The 12,726-nt window shown below is 34.1% G+C and overlaps 3 protein-coding genes across 4 annotated transcripts; 1 reads left to right on the top strand and 2 right to left on the bottom strand.

The window, feature by feature from the left end:
- Positions 1 to 544: 544 nt before the first annotated feature.
- Positions 545 to 5,511, top strand: LOC105974109 (putative polygalacturonase At1g80170). Of its 2 annotated transcripts, XM_088825777.1 has the most exons (12): positions 545 to 729; positions 934 to 979; positions 2,600 to 2,668; positions 2,768 to 2,938; positions 3,474 to 3,611; positions 3,726 to 3,896; positions 4,011 to 4,037; positions 4,301 to 4,508; positions 4,655 to 4,736; positions 4,867 to 4,975; positions 5,063 to 5,179; positions 5,249 to 5,511. In XM_088825777.1, the coding sequence occupies exons 3-12, from the start codon at positions 2,666 to 2,668 to the stop codon at positions 5,477 to 5,479; spliced, it is 1,257 nt and encodes a 418-aa protein (XP_088681903.1). In that variant the 5' UTR covers positions 545 to 729; positions 934 to 979; positions 2,600 to 2,665; the 3' UTR covers positions 5,480 to 5,511. The 2 variants fall into 2 exon arrangements, with proteins under 2 accessions (XP_088681903.1, XP_012854625.2); XM_012999171.2 differs by lacking the exons at positions 545 to 729; positions 934 to 979 and adding an exon at positions 2,288 to 2,471.
- An 87-nt stretch (positions 5,512 to 5,598) lies between these two features.
- Positions 5,599 to 8,063, bottom strand: LOC105974110 (uncharacterized protein At2g34160). The gene is made up of 5 exons (XM_012999172.2): positions 7,608 to 8,063; positions 7,420 to 7,468; positions 6,263 to 6,325; positions 6,085 to 6,149; positions 5,599 to 5,910 (listed from the first exon to the last, which is right to left on the bottom strand). Exons 1-5 carry the CDS (start codon positions 7,725 to 7,727, stop codon positions 5,818 to 5,820), a joined length of 390 nt encoding a protein of 129 aa, XP_012854626.1. The 5' UTR covers positions 7,728 to 8,063; the 3' UTR covers positions 5,599 to 5,817.
- Positions 8,064 to 9,422: 1,359 nt separating this feature from the next.
- LOC105974102 (putative sugar phosphate/phosphate translocator At5g25400) lies at positions 9,423 to 11,018 on the bottom strand. Its single transcript, XM_012999164.2, has one exon. It carries the CDS (start codon positions 10,806 to 10,808, stop codon positions 9,756 to 9,758), a length of 1,053 nt encoding a protein of 350 aa, XP_012854618.2. The 5' UTR covers positions 10,809 to 11,018; the 3' UTR covers positions 9,423 to 9,755.
- Positions 11,019 to 12,726: the final 1,708 nt, after the last annotated feature.

The following is a 12,726-nucleotide window of genomic DNA, read 5'->3' as shown; positions in this document are numbered from 1 at the left end:
CCCGCCCCATTAGCTAACGGGGCGAGGCGGGGGCGGGGGCGGGTACGGGTACGCGAAGGGGTGGGGTTTAAATTTCTGTCTGTTTAGTGGGAAAAAAAAAAGTGGAAGCTGTAAAGAAAGATAATGAAATAGTTAATTTAATTTTCTCCCCATTTCTTTTTGGAGTTACTAATTAATTACCTTGAAACTTGAGACCTGTCTTATATATATATATATATATATATATATGTATATATAGGTGTCACAAGCTTAAATATTAAGACAGGCCTCAACTGTAGAATTCAGTATTAAAATTTTGTTGCTTGTGCTTATAAAATGGAAAAAGACACCACATAAATATTACACGTGATTTTTTTCTGTTGTAACTTTTCGCCGTATAATCAATCACCTTTTTTCCGGTCAACACCCAGACATATATATATATATATATATATAGCATATATGTAAGTTTCATTACAACTCTTAATTCATTCTTAATTTCCTTGCACTTTGTTGAGTTTTTGCAGTTTTGACTTTTGAGTCTGTATATATGTATATACACTCACATATATTTATATATCTTTCTCTTCTTTGTGAATCTTTCATAATTTTCTGAAGCAAACTTAACGGTTGCACATTAACGGAGAAAACAGTGCAGCTGAAGGAGTATTAACCATGGTTAAAAGTGAAGGCATAGCTCAACAAACCATGGTTCAAATTAACAGCAAGAAAACGCTGCCGTTAATTTTGGTGAGTTTTTGTTCCACATTGAAACGTGGTGGCTATTGAAATATTGTTATTGTCATTTGTCCAATATGTTATCAATAAAAGCACAATGGACTATATTGATCCGGTAGTATATTATACGAATCAAAACGACGTGGTTTCGAGTTTACGCGTATTATTTTGATATTTACAATTATAGTTGGATAATTCAATTTTTTTTTTTTTCAGGAAGTTGTTCCAATTTATTGAAGTTTGACACAATTGCATAATACAGGTATGCACATTATCTAAATTCTTTGTTTTTACCAGCTTAATTTCACTTTGAACCCTTGAAATGTACTAATTTGCATTTTGTACCAACTAAAAAAATTAATAGCACTTTGCACTCTCAAAACACAGTAAATCATTCACAATACACCTTTAATTGAATATTTAAAATTTAATGAGGGTAATTTCATCTTTTTTTTTAATTTTTTTTTCATTTTCAGAGTGCAAAGTAACAAATTAAATTATAATTTTCTTTTACCTCCAAAAGAATTTTGAGTGTACAAAATGAAAAAAAAAAAAAACACTATAAATTACTAAAAAAAACTATGTTTTAGAAAATTGATTTAACATTTCGTATCATAAAAAATACCAATAAAAATATTAAACTATCTTCATTAGCTTAAAAATTCATTAGGAGTAAATTATGCATGATTTAGTGTATTCGAGGGTGTAAAGTACTATTAATTTTTCTCGAAGGTGCAAAGTGCCAAACATTATATTTCAAGGTGCAAAGTGAAATTAAGTCGTTTTTACACCCGCAATATTATTTTGGTACAGAAAAGTGTAGTAAATGCATTTTGCCTGATTATTTAATTGTCTTGTCCTTTTGACTGCGTCTTTATAATGTCATTAAAGTAAAATTTACTATTGGATTTGAACAGTCAATATTAATGCAATTAATTCTTGTTATTCATAACATTTATTATTAAAAATTAAAAAATTAAAAAAAAAAAGGAAATTAAACATAAAATATAAAAGAAAAACACATTATAGATTTTTGGCCTAATAAATTAACCTATAATCTTTTATTAATGGCTAATCGTATCGTGGTAATTAAACGAAACCTTAGGATATATAGTACTCCATTCGACAATTTATTTAACCGATGAAATACTAAATGACATAACTATTTCACTATTGTGGCTTAATTAACTATTTTCCTAGCTGAAAGAGAGCTTATAATACGAACACGTGCTATGTGTTTATACGTAGATAAAATAACGAACGTACAATTTATCGTACATCCTCGATATAAATCAACGCAATAATACACGAAATGTTTGTCGTAGTTACGATAAGTGTGAAGTGAATGTGCAGTGATTGATATATGCCTATATATATTTTCTTGTTCATTTCTTTTGAATTTTAATTTAGCAAAAATGTAATAGTATATTCATGTAAAAAAGTCAACGGATCAAAGGCAATAACTAGAGAAATAAGTAAAAGATGACTAAAAATCAATCAAGAAAAGAATAAAAATCTACACGTAAAGTTCAAAAGAAGAAGAAAAATGAAATCTTTAATTTATTATTATCAGAATAAGATTGCGAACCAAAGTGAAATATACAATTTTTTTTTTCTTTCAGCAAAAGATGAACTCAGTTGCATAAATCAATTATATATATACATATATATATATGTATATATATAATAGTTTTAATAATGGGAGGTTTAATTTGTTCATCTGTTAACTCATCTTCTTCCTAAGGTTTTTTCAGGTAATTAAGATGCTGCAAATTTAATTTTTAATTTTTATTTTTTATTTATAGAATATTTTGTTTGGTACTGTTTATTAGCTTTCAGTTATGTGATTATTAAAAATTTTGATACAACTTTTTTTTTATAGATATAAATTTTGCTGAGGCTCTGGGATTATTATATGCAGTTACTTCATTGTAACTAATCTCGTTTCATGGTGAGAGTTTCCTGCCAAATTATTAATAATTTGTACAGATTAAATAGTTTAAATATAATATAATATGATGCATATTTTTTTTAAATCATGTGTTTACAGGGTGCAGGGTTCGGAGTAATTTTATTCACTTTAGCCTCGATTTTTTCGGTTATTGCTTGCGCAAATTCCTCTGGAATTGGAATTGGAATTGGAATTGGATTTGAAGATGAAGATGTATTTAATGTGATGGATTATGGTGCCACAGGCGATGGCCTAACAGATGATTCACAAGTAAGTTTCATTTAATTTGTTAATTATCTATGATCCACTATTTTTTTTTTTAATTTCTTTTTGGGTAATTAATATAAATTGCTCCTAAAGTTTTTAAATACAAAATTAAATTATTATAAAAGGTAAACAGTAGTCTTTAGAGTCAGTGAAGGAGCCAACACAGAGCTATGAGAGAATATAATCACGCTAGTTGCTATTTCTCAAAAAGTCAACTATTTTACATATAATTTGTTATTTTTTTCAAGAATGTAGTATCGTCGACCCTTTTCGATATAATTGTTTCATTAGTATTTGTCGAAAACAAAATCATGGTTTCGCCACTGCTTGAAACTTAATGTTTGTGGGACCAAATGCGAAAAAGAAATGTCCTAAAGTGGATATTTAATTAACACAAAATATTTTATTTTAGTAATTTGGAAAACATATATATATATATATATATATATATATATATATATATATATATATATATATATATATATATATATATATATAGAATGAAAATATAAACTTTAATTTAAATATTTTTTTAAAGGCATTTCTAGAAGCATGGGAGGCTGCATGCAATGCCTTAGTTGAATTTCCAAAGATATATGTTCCAGAAGAGAGCACATTTTTGGTAAACCCCATCAGTTTTTATGGCCCATGCAATTCCCCAACTATTAATTTCAAGGTATGCCAAATTAAATTGCCATTTATTGTTTTATTTCAATGTTTAATTCTTCTCCAATTGGTATTAAAACCCTATTCCAAATTTGCTGATTTTTTTTTTAATAAATAATACTAGATTTCAGGGACAATTATAGCCCCGGAATCACCTGATGTGTGGAATGGGAGAGATGCAAGTCAATGGCTAGGATTCGAGCATGTCGACGGTCTCAAGATCGACGGCTACGGTGTCTTTGATGGCCGCGGCCAGCCCTGGTGGGACCAATCATGTAGATACCACCCGCAACTGGTATATATATACATATATATACACACACACACACATTACATGCATATACATTCTTATTTGTTATATATTAATTTTTTTTTTTTTCTGATGATTTGTTTATTTCCGAGTTTGCAGAAACAATGCACGAAAACGGCTCCAACAGTAAGTAGTACTTATTGTCTTTCATTGATTTATTTTGAAATTTATTTGGAATTCTATAAGTATATATACATTAGCAGAGCCAGAATTTCAAGTTCGAAGAGGCAGAATGCTATTATACATGATATTTTTATATTTTTATATAAATTAATAAAGTTTTGAGAAATGTTCTGGGGGAGGGAGGTAATGGCCCCCTGGCTCTATGCTGGCTCAACCGCTGATTGTATATATATATACATATGTTTGTAAATCATCGAAAAAAACAGGCGTTGAAGTTTTTGTGGTGCAAAGAGAGCAGTGTGAGGAATATGAAGTTGATGAATAGTGCACAAACACACATACTTGTGAAGGATTGCAATAATTTCAGGATTGAAAATTTAATGATTAATTCACCTGGAAATAGCCCCAACACTGATGGCATCCACATTCAAGCTTCTCACTCTGTCACCATCACCAATTCTCAAATTGCATGTGGTAAGTTAATTTGTTATATTACAAAAAAAAAAGTTGATTATTTCACCCTGTTTCTTGTACTATCTGTCACTTTATAGTTTAAATGATGCGTTGATTACTATTTATTCATTTTCAAATTTATCTTTTCTTCAATGTGTGGTACGTAGGCGATGATTGTATCTCAATTGGGGATTATATTTCGAACGTTCAAATAGCGAATGTTGTGTGTGGACCCGGTCATGGTATAAGGTACTTAATTAACTATTTAAGTTTCCTACTTGTGTTTTCTTGATACTATTATTTATGATTGTTGTTTATGATGCAATAATGAAATCACAAGAATATAGTGTTGGTAATTAGTTAATTAAATGGTGTACAGCATTGGAAGCTTAGGGAAAGGAGGAAACTATGTACAAGTGGAGAACATTCGAGTAACCGATGCATTCTTTAATGGAACCACAAACGGAGCTCGGATCAAAACATGGCAGGTATATCGACATATGCGCAGGTGTGTGTGATTACAGTCACTTAAAACTCGATTTTTTTTAATGTTTTTTTAATTTGAATTGAATAAGGTTGGAAGAGGATATGTTCGAAACGTAGTATTCGAAAATCTCAAATTCAACAACGTAAAGAATCCCATAATCATCGACCAAAATTATTGCTTCGTTAGGGATGCCTGCAAAGAGGAGGTAACAAAAACTTGTGTGTGTGTGTGTGTGTGTATATATATATATACACTAATCTGTATTCTGATGTAGGAAACTGGAGTTCAAGTAAGCAGTGTAGTATACAAGGAAATAAGTGGAACATCAACGACAGATATAGCGATTAATCTCAACTGCAGCAACTCGGTGCCATGCTTTGGAATTTCGATGCAGTCGATAAATATAGACTCGGCCAAATCCGGAAAACAAGTTACTGCACATTGTAATAACGCCCACGGTCGAGAAGTGGGAGTCTTTCCTGGTCCATGTCTTCAACACTATTAATCTATCTAACACGATCAAATATGTTAATAAAAGTTCGATTTCCGAGGATACAGAAAAAGTTTACGATTTTTTTAATTAAAAAAAACGAAAACAAAAAAGTAACATAAAACAGCATCAAATGAAATGCAACCAAATTTGAAATAAAAGAAAGATTGTCTTGGAAGAGAGTAGAGAATTTTCACATAAGCCAGCTAGGCAGGCTCAACTGAAACCAGAATCCTACATGGACTACAACTATAAGTTATCACTTAGAATGTGTTGTGTGCACCTCAACACAAAATCCTCTAATGTAACAAAAACAAATAACAAGATACGAGAGCATGAAAAACAAAACATCTTTAACTTTGCTCTTCGCCATTTCCAGCTCTCTCCTCTGCAGCAGCTGCCATCAATTCATCGAATTTCTCCGTCTTCCCAAGCACTATCTCAATCTAATTATCAAAATACGAACGTATTTATATACTGGTGAGTGAATGAACAAACTTATGAAACATCAAGTGTTAGGACAGTAGAAAAAGATCGAAATAGTAAAATGAGATATGTGATAATGACAGCACAAATACATTGTAGGCATATACATTAATCATTAGAGATAATAAACTTACTTTGGCTTTGGAGATGGGTCGCCCTCTTGCTTCATCTCTTATTTCGACAGTGGATGTCGTAATCTCTGCAGAGTGTGACAATTATAATTGTTAAGATGCGTAAAATATCGTCCGAATCGTTTTATCTGGAACGTCAATATGATATTAAGAAAACTAGGGTGAAAGCAGAGAGCCTTACTCTTCTCGACTGCAAATCCATTATTCTTCAGGATTTCAGCGATACTCACAACTGTGGAAATAGCTGCAGAGAAAGCAAAACACAACCCATGAATCGTAATAAAACCAAAGAAGCTTCAATGAATTTTATTTGTAACAAAAATCCCTTCATTTGCAGCTTCGACTCTAGTCCAAATATTGGTGCTATCTATCACTCAAACACAATGATGATGAAACGAGAGAAAGTTCTAATTATATATGGACAATGATGAAATGGCTAGAATGAAGATGGACTTATCACCCACTTAAGAAGTACTTGTCTTCTGCTTTTAAGGTGAACCGAGAATTGGATTGCACACTGTGTGTTAAAAGATTGAGATTTTTACACACGTGAAAATCCTACGGATACTTTATCATCAAGAGTACCCTTTATATTAAAAGATACGCTCAAAAGTAAAAAATGCTAGAGTGATGTAAATAATGTAAAGAACATGCTATGATGAATATATATATATATATATATATATATATATATATATATATATATATATATATATATATCCATTCTATAGTCGATACTAAATTTGTAAGATTACGAGGCTTTGAACGATAAGCAGGCGTTTGCCTCTGAGGTATTGGTATAACAAAGAAGATTAATATGCAGATAGGGTCACCTTAACCAGGAAGTTAGGGCAAGATCCTGTTTGGTCTAATTATGAAGCATGTCCGGGTTTTTAACAAACATATTTGTAATTGAACGTGTAGACGGCTTGTAGGTATTTGTACACTTTTTGTTTGTCGGGGAGAAGGCCGGGGGCTTGGATATCAACCAAGCTTGGGTTCATATGATGATGAAAACTGGATCCGGTTTCGGATCCATGAAACAGGTGAAATCATTTACTAATAAAATTCCCCATCCTAATCACAGAAGTCAACGAACGCATTATTTCCAAAACTAAATCTAAATTCTCTACACAACTCTCGCAGAACAAAAAATCAATACGAATTTCACGGAGCAATAACATACAACAAACACAGGGCATGCAAATATGTGAGTAAATCTGTCAATCGCAGGTGATTCGGAGTGAGTCGTGTTTGTGATTAATTTAGAGATTGCACATTTCACATTAAATTAATACATAAAACTGAAACCAACGAAAGGAGGCACAAAGAACATACCCATTCCAAGAGCCGAAAGCTCAACTTCATTGTGCTGCTGCATGTACCTCTGCAAAACAATTCAAACTTAGTTTCAGATCCAACAGTATCGAAAAACGCAGATTCATTCTTCTCATCAGTAATACACACGCGCGCGCATCAAATGTTAGGGATGATGAAAAATAAATGTCAAACCCTAGGTGAAATACCTTGGCGAGGTTGACGTAGAAGAAGAGGGGCTTTTTGGTGTTGGAGACCTGAATTCTGTTCTTCTTCTGAGCGTCGCCGGCGATGCTAATATTGGTAACTCCGGCTGTAATTTCTTCCATTTTTTTCAACAATTCGATTCAACGGAAGCAGAGTTTTCTGATTCGATTCAAGCGGTACCGAACAGAAATGCTTAGATTAAAACAGGATTAGTATATGTATTTATATATATAAGTATAGATTTGTGTATACGGGATTGAGTTTTCTCGGAGAAGAATGAGAGTAACAGCGCAGGAATGGGGATAGCTTTGAGGAGAGAGGTGGAGAAGTTTGTTGAATTCGCTAGGCTGAGAACTTCACACTTTTCCACTTTTACCCCTCTTTTAGGGTTTCTTTTTTTCTTTTCTTTTTTTTTTCTTCATTTAAAAATCATTTAATAATGTGCAAATCAATTCTTTATTATTTTAGATATAATGAATTACTTTAATTTATTTAGCTTTTATAAAAAAATATTTCGTTACAAGCTTATGTATGTTGTAATGTAATCTAGTGTTAACTAAGAGAAACTTATTCTCCATATATTATTATCATTGTTATTATTAATACTCACCCAATGTTAAAATATTTGTCATTTTGGAGGAAAAAATTCAAGAATGATGCACTAATTGCATTTTTCTCAAATTTTGTCATTATTACTCATAATTAATGAGAAGAATATTTTAATCTTTTTATATGTTATTAGTATGTCAATCTAATCGCAAATCGTTTTGTCAAAAAATACACATTGTAATTCGTAAATCGTAAGAATTTTTAAATCTCGAGAAAGTAACGTGTATGTATAATACCTTAAATTATATACCAATGTTAAGAAAATTTCCAGAATTTTTGAAATCCGGATGGATTGCTAAACTCTGAAAATTTTATATTTGGAATTTAGAGTAATTTCGTACTTCCAAAAAAAATCGAATTTCTTTTTTTTTGGTCAAAGATTAATTTCGACTCGTTTCGACCGGCTTCCATCCATAATCAAAACTCGATGAGGTTAATTATACGTATTAAGTTCCATGTAACTGAATTGAAATGTTAATTTAAGGATTTTTATAACTGTTTACACAACTTTATCTAAGAATTTAAAAAAAAATAACCTTATAATTGACCATTACAATATACGACGAGCTCCTAAGTTTCGAACCCTCGAATCTCTCCACAGTCGAAAGAATCCCCCGAAATTCGTTCAAGAATCGATTGTCTAGTGTACTTGTAAAACAATATACAGTACATACAGACAGCACCAATCACAACATCAAAGCTTTAAGCATCAAATCATCAAATATAGAGAGATATTACCAAGTAAAAACAACATGAATGTGTGTGTGTGTGTTTTAGCTTACGAAAGAAGCCTTACGTAACTTCATTTCTTCTGTCGATAACCAATCGGAATAGCACGCCACAAGCAAACTAGATATTCAAACTCTTAGGACTAATTCCGATGGTAATATGAATGACAGACTAGTCGAATTTCGACAAAGATTAATGCATACATACAACGCTTTCCTGAATAAGGATTGGAAAGAAACACGAAAAGTCTCGAGCTCGTCTTATTAGATTATCGAGCACATAAAATCTAATGCTCAACATAGTTCGTCAAAATACTAACTTACGATGATGCAGTAACTGAATCCAAGCTGCATTCTCGACAAAAAAGTAATAAAAGAAAGATCTTGATGCCCAATTAAACTAAAAATACCAAGATGGTTGCAAACAACACAACTAAAACTCCAACGAATCAAATAGCGACAATAAGTAACGAACCAATATTGTAATGAAAAGAGTAGTAAATTAATGATAATGTATCAGAACGACATAGAAAATTAAAAAAACGATTCTCCGCCCTAACGTCACTCTCCGCCATCTGGCAAATATGAGCAATCCCCAAAATTCGCAGTAGCACGAGATGACAACAAAGTAAATAATAAGTTAAAAACCAAGGGGTAAAAAAAATATAGCGGGGACAGCATATATAAGAAATTCATCGATCGTCCTCAAGAACCAATCACACGATTTCCGAATTTCATGTCCACTGCCTAATTCCTCATTCTAGCAGGAAGGAAAGAAAAAAAACGTCGGATTAAATTACCTAAGAGAATCGATCAATTGTGGGCGTCGTTCTTTCTAACTCCATTGTTCTCAGCTTCCTTCTCCTCCAACAACCTGCCAGCTTCCTCATCAGCCATCTGAGCCTTCTTCTGCGAATCCTTCGCCTTGAGCGCCTGCAGCTTCGAGTGATTGTAATACGCCACGCCCAAGAACGCCAGCGCGTAACCGAACAAATTGATAGCCGTCACCGTATCCTTAATCACCGACCACGAAAACGCAATCAACAGCCAATCCTTCACCACACCAGCCACATTCATCGTCAGAGCAGACGTCTTCCCGACGAGTAGGAACACGGCAAGGTTCAGCGCGAACGCGCACATCGAATTCGTCCCGAAGATCACGTAATCGAACCGGAAGCTCGAATTCTCCCTGAGGATCGGGAACTCGACAAAAACCCAAGGCACAAACAGGAAGACCAAGCAACAAGGCGCAACGTAGTAGAGAGACGTAATCGGGTTTAATGTGATACCCTTCGATGTGAGCAGGATCTGAATCATGACAAGCCGGGTCGCCTCGAAAGCCACCGCCCCCAATTGGAGAATCACGCCCCAGGAATCGAACTTCGCCTCGCCGTAGGCGGCGATTCCGACGCCGATCGAGATGGAGATCATGTTCGCCATGGTCTCCGATTTGAAACCCTCCTTTTTGAAGAGGACGCCGAGTGTGTAGACGGCGACGGGCATCAGCGCCTTGAGCATCTGGATGAAGGAGACGGAGAGATAGATGTAGGCGGAGTTGGAGAGCCAGAGGGAGAGGGCGTAGAGGAGTCCGATGGGGACGACGGACTTGAGGTACAGATCCCAAGACATGGTGACCGGATCGACGGCCTTGAAAACGCGGACGAGGAGGTAGGCGAGGGAGGAGCAGAAGGACATGTGGATCATGGTTAGGGAGATCGGGTAGGGCCAATTGTACATCTTCCGATCCAGGATGTACTTGTTGTAGACGATCACCATGAACGAGAGGAAGATCCAGGTCGATACGTAGGTGTACGAGAGGACGATCTTCTTCACCACGCCTTCGCTCAGTGCACCGCCTTTCCCCATTGCTGCTTGCGAAATCTAGGGTTTCTGTGTGTGTGTGTGTGGATTGGATTTGATGTTTTCTCTGGTTTTTGTTGGTTTTTTATGGAGGAAGATGAGTAGGAGGCGTTACGGCACAACAGTGTGTGAGTGAAATTTGTGACTGTGTGTTGTGTGTTTTTTTGTTTCTTTATGGAAGGGTTAATTTATGTGTTTGACTAAAATAAAAGGAATACATTAATTTAGTTGATTCGTTTCTTTTATATTATTATTTTTTATTTTCTCATGACATAAAATGTCTGGAATACCCTTTTGTTTAATTCTGAATTACAACTATCTATATTTTGTACCTTGCACTAAAGGCGAAATCCCTCGCCCCCAGGACCCCCATCCCTTGGCCCAACAAGGATTGATGGAAGAATGTAAATCATGGTAACTCAACGGCCCGTTAAGGTAGCGGACCCGGACCTGGTGCCAACAAGGAACCAACTCATTGGAGTTGAAATTCCCACACTGCGGCTGCCAGGATTCGATCCTAGGACCTTGCACCAACTTACCACCTCCGGAACCAGTTGAGCTACACCCATGCGGGCCCATATTTTGTACCTGATTATGTGGGGGGGCGTTTTTACACAAATGTGTCTCAACCTTTTCGAGTCACGACGATGTCCATCTTCATTATCAAGTACAGCAACATCATCGTACGAACGGCTTTGTTGGTTGTCGACGACGCGTACAATCTTTTCACGTGGGGCTATGTAGTGAAGAACCAATGAATTTGGATCTGTTGCTCTACATTTTTTTGCTACTGCCGTAAGAAGCTCCATGAGAGTAGCATTATTCTATATGAAAATGATATGGAGTTGATCTTTGTAGCAACAATTTCCTAGCACTTCAACAGAGAGTTGTTGATCATCACCAGATGAACTCATTTTTCCTGTTTAGTTAGCAACGGAGAGGGACATAGCTATAATGGTAGCAACGAAGAGAGGCAGTGGCGACGAACATGGGACAAAGATGAACATGAATTATTTTTCCCATTTTTTTGGTCTTTAATTTGGAGACATTCGAACATGTTTGTGAAGTAGGATAGTACATTTGGAGTAGAAATTTGAAGTGTTCGGTTATAGGTATAGTTTAGGTATAGTAAACTATAGAAGAAAAATAAATACAAAATCAATAGGTCAAATTGATCAATTTAGGCAGGTAAGGAGTTGAGAGAAAGTGAAAGTTAAAAGGGAGGAGTGCAATACAATATGTATGTGCCAGGGGACTGAATTGTATATCATAATGTGAGGTAGGCATTTACTTGCAAAAAACCCCATTAACGTATTAAATATTATTAGTTTTTTTTTTTTCTTTTTATCAGATAAATATTGTTACTTTCGTCGGACTAAGGCCTGGCCCGAAACTGTTTTTAACTTAAAACGGGCCTAGGTTATTGTCCTTAATGGGCTCCAAATTACGGATATGGGCATCCGAGACCGGGTCCATATACTGTTTGTGAAGAGCCCAATAGGGCCTCTAATTTTAAGTTGTATATAATAATAATAATAATAATAATAATAATAATAATAATAATAATAATAATAATAATAATAATAATAATAATAATAATAATAATAATAATAATAATAATAATAATAATAATAATAAATAATAAATAAACCAGAAAAAATAAATAATTTTGAGATTATAAAAAGAAAAAAAAATTACGAGGCCGGTTTTTACCTAAGACCGGCCTGAATAGAGCTAATCTAGATTATACAGCGTAAATTGAAATTAATAATTGCAAACGCCAAAAAGTGTATGGAAATTTGGAATGTGGATCCAAAATTATGGCCCTCTATTCAATGGAAATCTTGTTTTTATCAAAATCTCACTACAAATCTTTCGATGGCCCCCTATCACAATATTCCAAATCAATAATGTTGAAATAATT

The sequence above is a fragment of the Erythranthe guttata genome, chromosome 11 (genome assembly GCF_056151865.1).
Source record: "Erythranthe guttata isolate IM_541 chromosome 11, IM_541, whole genome shotgun sequence".
NCBI lineage: Eukaryota > Viridiplantae > Streptophyta > Magnoliopsida > Lamiales > Phrymaceae > Erythranthe > Erythranthe guttata.
This window is presented reverse-complemented; position numbering and strand designations above follow the sequence as displayed.

Coding starts and splice junctions, on each gene's coding strand:
- LOC105974102 (XM_012999164.2), bottom strand. CDS start 10,808: ATGGGGAAAGGCGGTGCACTGAGCGAAGGCGTGGTGAAGAAGATCGTC.
- LOC105974110 (XM_012999172.2), bottom strand. CDS start 7,727: ATGGAAGAAATTACAGCCGGAGTTACCAATATTAGCATCGCCGGCGAC. Junction 7,469..7,607: donor TCTACGTCAACCTCGCCAAG/GTATTTCACCTA, acceptor ATTGTTTTGCAG/AGGTACATGCAGCAGCACAA. Junction 6,150..6,262: donor TGGATTTGCAGTCGAGAAGA/GTAAGGCTCTCT, acceptor CACACTCTGCAG/AGATTACGACATCCACTGTC.
- LOC105974109 (XM_088825777.1), top strand. Junction 3,612..3,725: donor CCCCAACTATTAATTTCAAG/GTATGCCAAATT, acceptor AAATAATACTAG/ATTTCAGGGACAATTATAGC. Junction 4,509..4,654: donor CAATTCTCAAATTGCATGTG/GTAAGTTAATTT, acceptor TGTGGTACGTAG/GCGATGATTGTATCTCAATT.